Source organism: Macrobrachium nipponense, chromosome 7 (assembly GCF_015104395.2).
Source record: "Macrobrachium nipponense isolate FS-2020 chromosome 7, ASM1510439v2, whole genome shotgun sequence".
NCBI classification, from domain to species: Eukaryota; Metazoa; Arthropoda; class Malacostraca; order Decapoda; family Palaemonidae; genus Macrobrachium; species Macrobrachium nipponense.
Window position 1 is genome coordinate 112037301 of NC_061109.1, and position 17118 is coordinate 112054418.

Genomic DNA, 17118 nt, shown 5'->3' on the forward strand with positions numbered 1-17118 from the left:
TACAGGTACAGTCATAGTTATGTTAGTTATTGAATGGTCCAAATTGTTGTACGGTATTTCACTGTTTATTGGTCAATTTAGCTTTATTATTATTATTGTGTGGTTGAAGACCACCACCAAGTCTCGTCACTAAACTGGTCCTCGCCCAAAAGATTTTTTCTTAAATGGAAAAGGCATTGGAGTATGTAAAGTTGAAGAGACTATATGAAATTAATGAAAAGTACAACCCAGAAAGCAATTTACATCATCCCCATTACTACTTGGCAAATAATGTGGACGAGACTTTGTGTTCTTTAATTTTGCTTATGCCTGCTTGTGATACTTGATGACATAGTATGGAGGTACAAAGTGTTGATTCTCTTATATCTTGAACTATTGCACCAAATCATGTGATCTGGCTGTAGATTTTAGGGTGAGGAAGACATTTGGCTAATAATAACTTCCTGCTATTTTTGTTAATGGTATCTAGTTGTATTGAAATTTAGTGCCAGTTGGAGATTGAGGTATTTATGTAGTATCTTTATTTTATAGGTTTTTAGTAAATTGCTCTGCTCTTATTTAGAAAAGTATGTTTCCCTTTCCAATAAATTTTTCTTTTTCAGGCCTTTGCCAAAATGTTTCACAGTAGTCCAGATGATCTCGATATGCATGTTATTTATGATGTTTCCCATAATATTGCCAAAATTGAACAACACTGGATTGATGGCAAACTTCGAACATTATTGGTTCATCGAAAGGTAAGTCTTCAACATATAATTATGTAACAAGTCACTGATTATTATAAATGCATTTGAAAATTTTGGACTATTCCATTTTTGGTTTTATCTTTTGTTTGCCACATTAGTAAATTAATTATGTTCATTTATTGTATACAAAACTTTTCAAAGAATTTTGTTCAGCCCATAGACTGTAATTGACATTTATAATCTTCCTACATGGTAATAAGGCAAGTTTTTTTTTTTTTTTTTTTAACTTTTGCATAGTTGCAAATGGTTAAGTGCAGTACTCTTCTTTTTAGGGATCGACAAGGGCATTCCCACCCCACCATCCATTGATCCCAGTAGATTATCAACTGACTGGACAACCTGTCCTTATTGGTGGAACAATGGGAACTTGTTCCTATGTGTTGACTGGTACTGAACAAGGCATGATGGAAACGTTTGGATCAACTTGTCACGGCGCTGTAAGTTATATGTGTAAAACTATCTGAATTTAGTTCTTATCTATATAGCAGGAAACCATAATATTTAACCCCATTAGTTTCTGTCACTCAGATAATGCAGGAGAATCTTGTTTTTCTTTTAATGTCTTGGTAAGCAGTAATATTTTATTCTTGCAGGTCATTGTATCATGTTTTGGAAATGATTATATATTGTCTTTATGTATGACCATGTATGCATTTGTACAATCTACAAACTATTGATTTTACTTTCAAACTGCCAATGTGGGTGGGCCCATTTTTTTGGCAGCTTCATTACTAGTTTTGAATAAAATACTGTGCATTTTACTATTGCTGTTCTTTTTGCATGTTCATAACTCACTTCATTTGTGATTCTTCAACTTGCCTTATGTTCCTTTGTATCCAGATGTCATCATTGTGTTGTGTTGTTGCTGGCCATCTACTTAGTAATTTCATGATGACTTTACACCATCTTGAAATTATTTTACTCTTGAGTCAGTAATCAAATATCTTGATACTTATTCTTTTGGTAAGGCATTCTTGCTTACATGTCAAGAAATTTGTTTTTTATAGCTATGCTGGAATATCAAGATTTTCTGGTTAGTATTATTGTATAATGTTACAGTGATTAATGAGGTCATGGTATAAGCTTTCACAATTTTCTACAAAATGATCAAAGAATATTTTTGAGCTATGATATTCTAGAGTGTGTTTATTTAGACATTAAATTATATTAAGTAAAATTTGTTCTAGGCCTTAAGGATTTTGATGCTCCCTTAAGTATTGGCACACACTAAAATGCAAAAAGAAAAATAATGGGCAAACAAAGCAACCGGATTGGGAAGGAGAGCCCAACACGGCTACTCTCCAAGGTGGTCATAGAAAGACTGATGCATCACGAGGTTCCAAGCCCGGTTGGCGGCCACCTTCCACCTCGTATATGCATGAGTTGCCAGATGCTACATATTCCTTGCTTTACAATTTTTGATTGTTTTTATTTAACCAGTTTCCAGCTGGCACTAGATTATCCTGTTGTTAAGACCGAAGGTTTGTTAACTATGAAGAATACAAATTGATTAAAAATTCGTCATTTTTTCTCTTAATCACTGAAGCACTGTGTAGATATTACTGAACTTTAGTTTTTATTGCAGTTGTATACATTATTATATTACTTAATGAAAACACACACACTTACCAGCAAAAATAATAGCATATAGTAATTTAGATTAATTATTTTTGCAATCAAGACAGTGATGAAATGGGAAATGGGTCCTGGTGAGTTGGACTATTTATCAGTGGTGTAAGTAATTACTCATGGCCAGGTACATTCCAGGCTGGAGGAATGTGGTGGCTGACAAGCTAAGACGTCAGAGTCAAGTCCTAAGTACGGAGTGGTCTCTGAATCAGGATGTAGTGGATGGGCTGTTTCACCTTTGGGAAAGACCCATGTTAGACCTCTTTGCCACTAGCTTCAACAGCAAGCTAGAGGTCTACTTCTTGGTGGTCCTGGATCCTCTTGCTTTTGGAAAGGACACTACAGCATCCTTGGACAATCTGAGGTGTACACCTTCCCTCCGTTCTCCCTGATCCGTCAGGTCCTGAACAGGGTAATGAGTTCCCGGAATCTCAAGAAGACCTTGGTGGCACCTCAATGGCCTCAGGCAGAGTTGTCAGTCTGTGCAGGCTAGAGCACATGACATCAGAAGAATGGGTTCCTCTTGGGCATTTAAGAACAACTTGTCTGTTCATAGGGTTTTGTTTGCTGGTTCCTGGCTTCGGCAAACCATGTTCACTTCCTTTTACAGGACATTCTCCACAGATCTTTAGATGCTTTTTCCTTGGGTCTGGTGGTGCCTGCTCAACAAGTTGTGTAGCTCATTCAGTGCCCCTGGCAGGACAGTTTGTATCTTACCTAAGATTATTGTGTGGAAGAGAGGGTGAGTGAATTAGCTGGTCTCCTCCTTTCTCTTTTTTTTCCTCTCTTCTTCCTATGGGCAGGTTGAAGAATAGACAAGTCATAAGCTGGCACTGATCTGATACAGATGAGTGTGGCAGTTAGGTTGCATTTATTCGGTTTGTTCCTATACAATAAACAAATCTGCTTCTCAGTAGCACTTACTCCTCTCCCTGGCAAGGGAGGGAGGGGTGGTGACAAACCCTTGCGACCTACATGGTTTGTTGCTTGAACAGATGAGTTCTTTTTACCTTCCACGAATACAGTGAATCTGGACATGTCTCATTATGTTTAAACCAGCAGGCTGGGCATGTCTCATTGTGTTTACACCCAGCAGACTGAGTTTTTTAGATACTTGCTTATCTATTCTCTCACTGGTTCAGACCCCCTTCTTTAGAACTTGATCTTTTAGGAAGGGTGGTCAGGTGGGCTGAACCCCCAGCCAGTTCAGGGTACAGGCAGTCCCCGGGTTACAACGGGGGTTCCGTTCTTGAGACGCGTCGTAAGCCGAAAATCGTCGTAAGCCGGAACATTGTCAAAAAATTCTAAGAAAACCTTACTTTTAATGCTTTGGGTGCATTGAAAACTATGTAAACTGCATTCTTATGGCATTTTTCATCAAAAAAACCTTAAAATATTGATTATTTTGCATTTTTGGTGTCATATTTCATCTGCCAGATGAGCGTTGTTTGCGTCGTAACCCTGGAACATGTGTCGTAACCCTGGAAATAATGTCTGATGAACATAATTGAAAAGAGTCGTAACGTCGTAAGCCGAGACCGTCGTAACCCGGGGACTGCCTGTACTTGTACTCCCTCCAAGTATAAGTCTATCCTATTGTTAAGACAAAAGGTTTGTTCCTTGTATGAACAAATGACAAAGTCTTAATCAATTTTGTATCTTTCATAGCTAACAAACCTGAGGTCTTGGCGTTAACTGCCCATCTCTAGCTGCCCCTCTCATATCTTGGGTTGGAAAAAAAGATGCATCACGAGGTTCCAAGCCTGGTCGGTGACCAGCTTCCACCTCGTTTATGCATAAGGGCCCTTTCACACTATGTCGTACGTAAATGCGACACAATGTCGCACCTACATGCGACTAGCAGTCGACTATTATCTCTAATGTACCTTTTCACACTATATCGGACTAGCAAATTTGCCGGTCCGGCATCGCATTACAGCCGACAGGGCCCACTGGCTATGTCCGGTGCTGCACCCAGACGCAATTGCAGTTGGCCATTGCCTTCAATACGTGTCTTCACACTATGCAATTTTTTCCTGCATATACGTGGGACAGCAGTAGACCCCGGCTGCTTCTGGTGATCGGGTGCATCGGGTATTGAAAACATTTGAGGGATATAAATAGTTACAGTGGACCCCCCGTATTCGCGTTCTCCAGATTCGCGGACTCACACATTCGCGGATTTCTCTCGGGAACGTTTCCCTGCATTATTCGCGGAAAATTCAAGCATTCGCGGTATTTTTCTATGATAAATATCCACAAATTCCTGGTTTTTTTGATGGATTTAATCATAAAATGCACTTTTTGTGATAAAACTATTAAAAAAACCATGTAGGAAAATTTTTAGTGGGTTTTTCTTGAGTTGTAACTAACAAAATAGGCTGTTATTAGCGTTTTTATAGGGGTTCCAAACATTCGCGGATTCTAACTATTCACAGGGGGGTCTGGTACGCATCCCCCGCGAATACGGGGGACCACTGTATTCCCGTTACTGAATAACCACTGGTTCCATGCAACGAAAAAACACCATACAATAATAATAATAATAACAATAGTGTTATTCGTAAATAAGAAAGAACAAAGATGGCGATGCTCCCCCTCTCGCTGCTGGGAACAAAGGAGCGTAAATATTATGCATCAAATTACCCAAAACCCCTCCTGGCGTTTCCGAAAACGAACCACTAGGAGAAACTGAAGGGGTATGGGACAAATCAAAGGCCGGTGGTGAAACATATGGAGCAGTCTGGTGTATTGCCGATACAAAAGAAGCCGACGACGCTTGGTCACCTAAAGATGGCGTCAACTCCTTTCTTTTGTACTGGCCTTTGTCATAAAACTTCTTTCACTGTTCCACTGACCAACCACGACAAACAGAACAAGGATTAGTAATTGTACATACATTTTCCCTGCACCTACTACACGTTGGATGAGGATCCGTCGACACCGAAGTTAGGAATCTTGAACAAGGAAAGCCACTGACTCCAGGGCATTTCCTTTGTCTCGTCCTCAAACATAAGAAGATCCCGACGGCGATGCAAAACCCTCCATCTCTCCACTTACACACACTTACAGCTCACACCACACTGAGCACACTCAGAAGAAGAGAATTAATAAGAAAAATGAAATTGAAATGGATAAAAAATGGGCAAACTAAAACTGGCTTTAAACAGATAGACAGAGAACACGTCCTATCTTAAAGGCGGTAGAAAGATAACTGGCGGGTCGGTCACACGATGCCGAGGGCATTCTGGGTATACATGCCCCGTGACCTGGTATAGATGCCAATAGTCCCTTGATCGCACAAGTTTAATTTAATTCTACCGGTTTCCAGCTTGGCACTAGTAAATCCTAGTGTTAAGACCGAAGGTTTGTTTCGTATATGAACAAATTACATATTGATTAAAAATTTGCCATATTAATCATAGAATCCTGGATCAAGCAGTGCCGTGGTAGTGGTTTTCACTCGCCCCAGAACTATACCAACACCTTTTAATGAAGGTGAGCGAGCCGGAATATTCTGGCAGGTCCAATTTAGCAGTTCTCTGGTATTATAGCAATATTTTACCTTGGAAATAGTGCTGAAGGAACCTATTTCACTGGGCGACACGGCTTCCTCGCACAGAAATAGATTTTTCCTACGTCAAAATCCCTTTTCTGTGCTAGTAGAAAAGTTTCATTTTACAAGACTACTACCCACCACAGATATGTTTTATGATGTAAGTGTGTGAAGGTCCTTGGTAAAGTTATACTTCTACCCCACAGGTAACTAGGTATCGTAGGAACTAATTTCCTTTACTAAAGGCACTGGCTGTACTTTTCTATATAAAAAAGCTTCCTCACTGATTGGCTTCAACATGTGCATATGATATATGAGCATATGCACGTTAGGTAATAGTTAACAATTTTTTAACAATATTTTTCTGAAAAAGATATTGTACTCATAAGATGAAGCCTATTTACATGGAACAAGCCTAAAGGGACCATTAACCCTCTTACGCCGACTGGACATATTTTACGTCGACATTTTTTGTCTCCCGTGTGCCGACTGGACGTATTTTACGTCGACTTACAAAAGTTTTTTTAAAAATTCGCGGAAAAATACTTATAGGCCTACCAGCCTAAAACTTTTGAATCACGCGCCTTGGGGGATGCTGGGAGTTCACGGATCAAAGTGTTGTTTTGTTTACAATCGTTACGCAGGCGCGCAAGCGCGAATTTCTTTTTTGCCGCACTAAAAAGTACATACGTATCTGTGACACATCTCTGAAATTATTTCGTCACTTTGACATAATTTTTGTACCATTGTAAATTAGCCGTTACATTAAGTATTATATATGAAAATGTGCGCATTTTTATGTAGAATACAACAATAAAATACTCATGATTGTAGCGTTTATCAGTTTTGAGATATTTTCATATAAATAACGATAATTGCCAAAATTTCAACCTTTGGTCAACTTTGACTACCGAAATGGTCGAAAAACGCAATTGTAAGCTAAAACTCTTATATTTTAGTAATATTCAATCATTTACCTTAATTTTGCAACTAATTGGAAGTCTCTAGCACAATATTTCGATTTATGGTGAATTTATGAAAAAACTTTTTCCTTACGTCCGCGCGGTAACTCTTCCGAAAAAAATCATACATGCAATTGCGGTAATGTTTGCACCATTTTAAAATTAGCAGTTATATAAAGTTTTATATATGGAAATGTGCGCAATTTCATGTACAATACAACTAAAAACAACCCATGGTTGTAGCTTTTATCAGTTTTGAGATATTTTTATATAAATAACGATAATTGCCAAAATTTCAACCTTTGGTCAACTTTGACTCTACCGAAATGGTCGAAAAACGCAATTGTAAGCTAAAACGCTTATATTCTAGTAATATTCAAGCATTTCCCTTCATTTTGCAACAAATTGGAAGTCTCTAGCACAATATTTTGATTTATGGTGAATTTATGAAAAAAATAACATTTTCTTTACGTCCGCGCGGTAACTCTTCCGAAAAAATCATACATGCGATTGTGGTAATGTTTGCACCATTTTAAATTAGCCGTTACATAAAGTTTTATATATGAAAATGTGCGCAATTTCATGTAGAATACAACTAAAAATAATTGAAGGTTGTAGCTTTTCTCATTTTTGACATTTTTGCATATAAATCACGATAAATAGAAAAAAAAACCACGTTTGGTCAACTTTGACTCTACCGAAATGGTCGAAAAACGCAGTTGTAAGCTAAAACTCTTACAGTCTAGTAATATTCAGTCATTTATCTTCATCTTGAAACAAATTTGAAGTCTCTAGCAAAATATTTAGATTTATGGTGAATTTTAAAAAAAATCTTTCCTTCCCTCCGTGCGCGGATTCTCCGCCACAAATCTCCGAAATGCGTACGTCCCATTCTCGGAATATTTGCTCCATTTCATATTAGGCATTTCATAGTTTTATATATGAAAATGTGCGCAATTTCATGTAGAATAAAACGAAAAATATTTGAAGGTTGTAGCTTTTCTTATTTCCGAAATGATTGCATATAAAAAATATATATATAAAAAAATTCAACATTCGGTCAACTTTAACTCGTCAGATATGGTCGAAAACTGCAATTGTAAGCTAATACTCTTACAGTATAGTAACATTCAATCATTTGTCTTCATTTTGAAAGAAATTGGAAGTCTCTAGGACAATATTTAGATTTATGGTGAATTTTTGAAAAAAATATTTGTTTACGTCCGGGCGTTACGAATTCATGCATTATTTTGTGATAATATTTTCTCTGTGTTGCTTTGATCGTTTTACAATGTGTTATATACCAAATTGATCACAATTTAGTGTACATTACAACGAAAAAAAAGTAACTTGTTACCTTTAACCGTTTTGCGCACAGCGCGATTTGAATACAATTATATATGAAATTTCGTTTTTGCGCTATCATATATCACATTATTTATATATGATAATGATAATTTTTTTCATTTCTGATGGTTGCATACTAAACTTCAGCCAATGACAAAAAAAGGAGCCAAAAATGAACTCTTAATCTTGAAAATTAAGCGTGCTGTGATTTTTTGAAAAAAATATTTTTTCCGCTTCCGCGCTCACTCTGAAACACCTCTGGCACACGGGAGACAATTTTTTTTTACCGCTTTGGCGTAAGAGGGTTAACTAGAAAATAAAATTTCTAAAGAATATAGTGTTCATTAACACAAGATTGGAAATGGCTGCTTAAACAAATAATAATAATAATAATAATCATTAACACAAGAGCATACAGTGGAATCCCGCTTATTTTGCGGTTTAGCAACCATGGATTCCGTTGTTTGTGGGTTTTTCTGTCACTTTTTTTCAATATATCACAGAAAATTTGGTAATTTGCAGACTTTTTGCTAAAAAAACTCCCTAATTACTTTATTTCTGGGTTCGACCTGTGTTCGCCGGTGAAAAGTCCCTGTAGCTCACTTTTGTAAGTATAAATAGATTCTAAATATACCAGAGAAAAAAGCTAGCATGGTATGCTGAGGTTACTACCCTCGCGCGAGCACCCAAAGGGTGTCGTGTATAAAGTATAAGGCGAGTGGAAGCCACTATTCATAGGTCTTCTGCCAATGAGAGGATTCCTTTCCAAAATCCCTCTCTTGGAGAGAGCCAAAAATCCCTTTTTCGTGTTATTTTTGTGAGTAAATTATGATAAAAAATCATGTAAATGTATTTAGTAAAAAATAACATGAAAATAGGCAGTTATAAGTTTTATTAGGTGAGCTTTTGGTGTTCCAGCTATTATTAAAATACACAATTGCAGCTGGGTGTGGTACCTAACCCATGTGAATATGAGAAGGCCACTGTAATGACTTCAACAAATTCCCTTCTGAATAATTTTTACTAAATCTCTTCTCTGAACAGGGACGAGCTCTTTCCAGGGCAAAATCTCGCAGGAATCTTGACTATACAGATGTGCTTAACAAGTTACAAGAAATGGGCATTAGTATCAGAGTAGCATCTCCTAAATTAGTCATGGAAGAGGCACCTGAATCTTACAAGAATGTTACGGATGTAGTGGATACCTGTCACGCTGCAGGGATTAGTAAAAAATGTATTAAACTACGACCCATTGCAGTAATTAAAGGCTAAGTATTTGTTTATTTATAGGTAATTGATGACTTTCATATAAATTATCCATAATATTATAATGTTAATCTACATACATACATACATTTCAAAATCCTTAATGATGCTGAAGTGAATGGGAAATGAATATTTTTCATGTAAAAAAATTTACTTAAGCTGAATAAAGGATCGAATGACTTGTTTATTTTATTTAATGTTCCTACTATGGTATATGACAGGAAATCATAACATTATGATGGCAATAACTGGTTTTGAACTTTTAATAATAAATTAATATAATGTTCAGGAAAGTTTTTTGTGACTTAACACAGAAATGTCTTTCTACATAATTACAAACTTACTTATAACTATAATGATATCAGTAATAACAGTTATGATGAAAGCTTTCTATGACCAACAATACCTTTTTCGGAGGATCTTGCTTAAAAATCATATTGCACAGTTTTACCGAGTCATGAATTATGCAAGCAGATTGTCATTAAAACTTACAGAATCTACAAGGCAAAAACGAAGCACCCTTGTATGAGTAGTGCTTTCAGTGCACCTTGAATGGTAAGACCAAAGGATTGTTAGCTATGAAAAACACAAATTGATTAGAAAATGTGGTATTTTTAGCCTTTACCTTAATTACCACATCCTCTCTTCAATTTTGCTGTCCGACACCTGTAAAACACTGTAAATCATTACAATAATCAAATTTCAATACAGTGACATTACTTGCCAGGCTAAGAAAAGGTCATTAAAACAGTATTTTATTTTACTCTCACACACATTTTCTCTTCTTGTCTCTTTTACTTCCCTCCCTCTCTCTCTCTCTCTCTCTCTCTCTCATCTCCTTACTCTGTCATAACTTAACAACATGATAACATACGCCTCACGCAAACAAAGTAAATATTGTTAGTAATTCAAGTTCTTTTAGAAGGTGATTTTGAATAGTCTTTTAAAACTTAAGTGGGCTGAACTCTGAAGAGGGTGCCTGGTGACTCAAGTTTGAATATTTTCAGCTTACGGTGTTACAACAAGCTGATAGAACTATATTCTGCATTTGTAATCAAGTCTAGTTATTCTGTTATAAAGTAGTTTGGCCAGTGCATGAATATTTTAATAAATTAATTAATTCCAGATTCTACTCGAGTGATTTACAGGTATTGATATATAGAGATACTAAAACCTCTGAAAAATTATTTCAGTTAAACTGTAGGATAAGAAAAAGCTTAAACAGTATTCATGGATTCTCCTGTCAAAACAGATTTTAAAGCTTTTGCTAAAAGCCTTCCACTTCTTGTGAAGATTTTGCCCTTCCATACAAAGAAGTTCATTAAGTCCTTCCATGTTGGAATATCTGTTATAAACTCATGAGATACTGTTTGCTTATCAGAGGCTGTGTCATTGTCTTGTGCAGTTTCTTTGTTTTCCCATTTGGTAGCCTTTTGTTTATTGAAAATCAACGTCGGATTTGAAAACCAATGTCTGTGTCTTTGACATGACTTTGAAATCCCTTCACCACCACTTGTACTAAAATTGCTTTCATCTATGCTGCGAATATTTTCTTTTGCTGTTGAGGAATCAGAATTTCTTTTCATGCCTGTGATTCTCCTCTCGAGAGTTTCATTAATGAAGGTGTACATAAAAATAGCAGGCTTATCAGAGGTGGTCTTAACTTGGTGCAAAGACTCAGATGGAAGGGAAATCTTCTGTCCTTGTCTCAAAGTAACTTCACAACCTTCATTTAGCTTTTCATGTGCAAGTGTTTTGTGGTTGGTCTTACTGATCTCTGTGGCTTTTTTAACACTATCAATGGTGTCCTCTCTTTTGATATTCTTCATGGAGCTTATTATGTTGAGGCTCATCTGTGGATCCTTGGACATCAATTCTTGATGTATCGATATACATGTCTGTTGTGAAATTTCCAAAAACACTGTTACTTGTCCCTGCAGAACTTCAATAGTTGTATTTTTTAATTCCTTACTAAGGTAGTTTTCAAGAGTCATACCTGTTAGAATAGAGAAAATCAATGAAAATTTTCAAATTATATTGGTGAATTGACCATTTTTACATTAAAGTAATTTATTTGAAGTAAAATAGTATTTAAGTAATTTAATAGTAAAATAGCATTAAAGTAATTTAATAGAAGTAAAATAGCAGAGATTAAAATGTACCTGGAAAATCTGCAATGAATATAGTATCAGCAGCCAATGAAATTTCTTCATACAACTTCTGCATTTTGTGTAGGTGGCTCCTCCATGGACTGAGTTCAGATAGAATAGGTAGCACCCACTGTGTCTGGAAAAAATAAAAATGTTTTAGCCCTTATTAATACTTTAAAGATTTCAATAGGGAGGGGTGTTAAAATCTATTTGATCCAGAACATTCACTCTTCACTGACTTAGGAAAAATGCTTAGCAATAATAGTTTCTTTGATCACTTCTGTGTAACCTTCCACTTCATGCTATGCTAATCAATCAAGCTGATGTAATTTTAAAGCCAGAGTTAATCTTTATCATTGCGTATTTAGAAATGTCAAAAATAAAACGAACAAACATTAATACCATGCATGATTTTGTCATAATTAAATATTTTTTATTTTGAATAAAAACTTAATAATAAATTGGAAAGATATTCAATTTCTGTTTAGATAGTGTAAAAGTATGGTAAACTGCCTTTCCACTGATATGAAATTCACTACTTCTTGAGTCATGTATGATACCACACAGCACATTATAAAGTGTACAATATAGAGCGGCGAGTGGAATAATGGTTTGTTCTCTTTTATGAATAATTATCTTTCATTCAAATAAATCTTTCCCATTAGTATTATGCATACTAATGACTCATAAATTAGGTTCATTTTAAGATATTGCTATGGGTATTAATAATAATTTATTATGCATACTGATGACACTCATAATAAATTAGGTTCATTTTAAGATATTGATATGGTTATTAATAATAATGTGTCCAAATATATGATAAGATCACCCAGAGAGAGAAAAGGAAAATATGAATAAAATCGGGCAAACTAAACCGGCTTTTAAACAGATAGAAAGTAATCACGTCCTATCTTAAAGGCGGTAGGAAAGTAACTGATGGGTCACGAGACCTGGTATAGATGCCAATAGTCCCTGGATCTCACAAGTTTGTTATTATTTCTACCGGTTTCCAGCTTGCCGCTAGTATTATCCTAATGTTAAGACTGAAGGTTTCTTAATTGTGAAAAATACAAATTGGTTAAAAATTTGTCATTTTTAATATATAATATGACTAACAATTTTTATAAAATATACCTACTAGTAAGACCCTTTAAGTGTAATCTTCACAAATCTGCCAATTTGCTTATGTTTGTATGGATGGACATGACTATAATATTTTGACTTCCAGCTCTTTGTTAACTAACTGCTTTATATTGGCTGTCTTTCAAGCCTGTTAAAAACAATTATTCAAAAAATAGGCTGAAAAAAGCTGTCTATCAGTCCATATATTTAATACAAAATATTTAAATTACCAACTAGGAACTGTTTACATGAATATAACTTTGTAGCAATTACGTTTTTATTTTTTTAAAGATCCTTTTATATGACTATATAGCATAGTAAGATATCTAATTTATGGTCTACACAGCTTTTCTCCAAAAGGAAAGAATCATTACAGTATTGTATTTTCTCTATCCTGCATTTTATAAATAATGCATAATTTTATTATTATGATATAATAATATAGGTGTGTATGATAATGGAGAGGCAATTGTATATAACCCTTTACCCATCTTGTATCCATTACTGTCCCTACTTTACTATGCTATCTCATTTTCACTACCTATTTTAATGAGGCTGATACACTTGTCATAGTGTACGTGAGGAGGTGAGCTCGGTGAAGGCCTCTTACTCATGTTATTGTTTAATTATACTTAATTATAATAAGAAAATTTACCGTGCTCTACTGATCTCTTGCTAATGTTTCTTATTAATTTTATTTTTCATCTGTTACCTTTCTTTTATCACTCATTCCTCTCATTTTTAAATTTTTATTTCCTATACATCCCTTAAATTTTTTAATACTAATGTGGCACATAACTATTGAGATAATTGTGATCCTCAAGTTAATCATTCAAAGATTACACATGACTATATTTTAAGACTTACCATTACATTTTCAACAGTAGTAGTGAACTGTTGTTAAAAGCAATTTTCTTAGCTAAGAACTTTAAAAATAATATTTGGAATTATATCCACTCTTGTTTACTCAAGCGCTTCAGGAACTTAATGTTGAGCACAACTTACATATAAAGGAAATTCATAAAGGAATTCATCAAGACTGGTTTACAAGTTGCAAGTAATTTTTATATTTTGCAAAATCTCATTAGATTTCAAAGTTAAAATACATGACTTCTGGGAGTAATTTCTCCATTAACATTTGTACAGATCATAGGGTAATAGTATATTTAACTTACCTCCTGCCAAGGTGACCATGGTGCTTCTAGAACATCTATATTGGGGTCATAAACTCTCTGTTGAAATCTTTTGTTCAAAGATCTCCACACATCAAAGTGCAAAGAAAAGTTAGACATACCAAATTTAGTTAGCTTATCTTCAAGGCATTGACCAAGTTGTACTGCCATGTCTACATGACTGGCCCATCGATTATTTTTCACCCAGACCTGCAAAAGGTATATTGCCATATTATTTATTCAAGCATAATTCACGAATTACTGCTGAAGTAAACTTTATTAAGAAATTTTCATATGTATTATTTAGTTAACACTGAAATGCCAATTGCATCAAATTATAGCACACCAAGCACAAAAAATAAAGCAGCGGCCATTGATGTACATTAAAGCAAACAAAATGCTTAAAGTAACTCCATAGGTACAATTGACTCTTTATCGATAATTTTTGTAAGTATAATTCCACTGAAGGTACATATGTTTTCTGTGAAGGTAAGCAAAAATTGGGCTATTTCATCTATGTTCAACATACTGGTAATATTGATTACAGTTAGTCACAACATATGTTGAAAATGGGAAAATATAAACAGTCATGATAAAGCCCTATTGGTAATGTTCAGGGTTATATACTATACACAAAATACACTGACTTTCACACACATTGCTCCAGTCATAAAAATCCATAATATTGACCTCTCAAAATAAAATATAAAATGTTTTTACCTAATATTGTTACAATTTACAGCTCAACTGCCTTCAACGGTGGGTATGTCTCTTCAACATTCAAATAAAATTATTTGCCATAATTAAGTAGATAGTAGTAAGGTTCATCTGATAATTCATTAGCACTTAAAGTGGCATTTGAATTTTTTTTTAAGAAATACTGTACGTATAGTATTTGTTGTCTTCTTTTATAATAGAATAATGTACACATATACAGCATTACTTTTCTGCAAAAGTAATATATGTATGTATCTTATTCATAATGTATTTTAATCTCTGTGCCTTAACTCTGATATTTTGTTGCCAAGATCTTTGCATAGAAGACAATGTTTAGTAAAATGCAAGACTGCTGTAAAATTGTTCTGAAATGACGGCATAGAAATTAAATATACGTATACCTTACTCTGATTAGTCTAAATGCTTTCAATGAAGATTCTGATTTACCAAATTTATACTTTTATAACTGTGCAATCCTGATTAATAAAGCCTATTAGTCAAAATTAACTAGTGCAACCAACTGAGGTTTGTTTGAATACTGCTGCTGGTAAGGGGATGTGAAGGATTGCACTGTTGGTTGAGAGTATGTCCAAGAATTTCTGGAATTACTGTGTATCATTAATTAGCTGGAGAATGGACAGATCTCGATGAATAAGAGGGTTCAGAAATGTGAAGAGAAGGGTAAGGAGCATTTAATCAGAAAAGTAGTAGGTATGGAGGTACAGTACTGTAGAAGGACAATGCACAAAGACCTACATTACATGAGAACTCAGGCAGGAAGTGCACATGATGGCAAACTGTGTAGATGTAGACAGTTCATTTTATGTATAAACTTGTCACAGGAAAATTGGTCAAAATTTAGGTGAAGACTACTCCTTAACACAGAATTTTATGACACTTCTTATCTGAAGATGAAAAGGAGTATTAGGAGAAGGGGAGAACCACACACTCAGTACTGAGAAACTGAAAATCTTTCAGCAAGCGGCCAGCAATGAAAGTTAATTTTTTCTAGAAATCCCAATTGTTGTTCAGAAGGGAAGGAAAAAAATAGCAGTATAATTGAAAAACAAAATTAATTTATTACATACATGGCCTAATAAGTAGAAGCTACTAACTTCCAGACACCTTAAACCATTGTGGTTGAAAGAGAACTGTAAGGTCCCTTTTCAACATTCTTTGTGTCAGTTGATCCAGCTGCAAAAGAGCTGTAGAGCTGGGAGGAGAACAATTTGTATCTAAGAAATTAATTCTCTCTTCAAAAATTATACACATCTTGCTGTGATTAAGGGTTCACCCTGAATCTGTGAAAAGTGGAGTGGTGGATGTTGCAAATCAAGAAAGAAACCTCCAAGTGGTTTGCAATGCATGTCAATTTCCATTAGATGATCTATGTTGATGATGATGTGTTAATGTAGAATTTTTTATGCTTGAGCTCAATAGTCACAGCAAAGAATTAGGCTGGCTTCTACATATAGGTTGCCAGCCCTCATAACAGTATTATTTGTGGTTAAGTGCAAGTAAGCTTCAAGTCTCACAAAGACATACACAACATTAAGATTAATTATTAAAAACTTACATGAGGATCCACGTAAGTCTTTTGTTGTGTTTCCTTATTTACAGCTGTAATCTTGATGTGTAAGGTATCCCAGGAATGAACCATCATATCCCAACTGTAGCCATATGGGCCCTCAGTCCAAGTGTTATATCCCTGAAACAAGTGGACATTAATGATCACTAATAATGGAAGAAATTCTCAATTATTTTAAAGGTTTAAATATCTTAGGCTTTCCAAGAAGTGTTCATTAATGATTCCACCTCCTCTGTTGTTGTAATAATAATAAAAACAGTCCTGAATGACCTTACAGGTCACAGCGCTTGGGCTATGCCTTGAATTCCATAATCAGTAAATCAATAATAATAATAATAATAATAGTGTTTAACAGAATTCCATCTTGTAGTTACACCACTTGGTCAGGAATTGTCGATACTATAGGAAAGGAACATAAAACATTTTTCAATGCAAGTGTTTATTAATAGGAATTTACCTTATAACACCAAACATTATGAGGTAAACTTCTTTAAGGCATCAAATGTAGTAACATCTTGAAAATGCTGATAAAAGTATGTACTTACAAAGTACAGTGGGTTACATTGCACATGAGACAGAGCTTCATAACTTTATGGAATACCTTTGTGATGAAGTGAGAGAACGGTAGGAAAAGTTGCAGGATGATGTAGTAAGGACCACCAATGTCGTCAGTTTTTGCTTCCCATAGACTGTCGAGCTTTCTGTGGAAGGTAAATGCTTTAACTATACCTTATTGGAGAATCCTAGTTGGCGCTTAAAAGTGTATCACAAAATATAATGCTTTCTGTGAATATTTTATAGTTTATGGGGATTTATATTCCTGAATTGTTACTCTGCTGCTTTTATTTGAAATAACTGAT

The 17118-nt window shown here is 35.0% G+C and overlaps 2 protein-coding genes across 2 annotated transcripts in view; one reads left to right on the forward strand and one right to left on the reverse strand.

Moving 5' to 3' along the window:
* The window catches only part of LOC135217673 (RNA-splicing ligase RtcB homolog), a 117379-nt gene extending 107693 nt beyond the window's left edge, over window positions 1-9686 (forward strand). The window contains exons 11-13 of the mRNA XM_064253642.1: window positions 603-737; window positions 1019-1183; window positions 9285-9686. Of these exons, the coding sequence (XP_064109712.1) occupies window positions 603-737; window positions 1019-1183; window positions 9285-9512 (528 nt within the window). The 3' untranslated portion in view covers window positions 9513-9686. The remainder of the gene's footprint in view (window positions 1-602; window positions 738-1018; window positions 1184-9284) is intronic.
* The window catches only part of LOC135217674 (vitamin K-dependent gamma-carboxylase-like), a 37162-nt gene continuing 29159 nt past the window's right edge, over window positions 9116-17118 (reverse strand). Inside the window, 6 exon segments of the mRNA XM_064253643.1 lie at window positions 9116-11502; window positions 11669-11792; window positions 13957-14163; window positions 16247-16378; window positions 16860-16909; window positions 16912-16959. Coding sequence (XP_064109713.1) covers window positions 10724-11502; window positions 11669-11792; window positions 13957-14163; window positions 16247-16378; window positions 16860-16909; window positions 16912-16959 — 1340 coding nt within the window. The 3' untranslated portion in view covers window positions 9116-10723.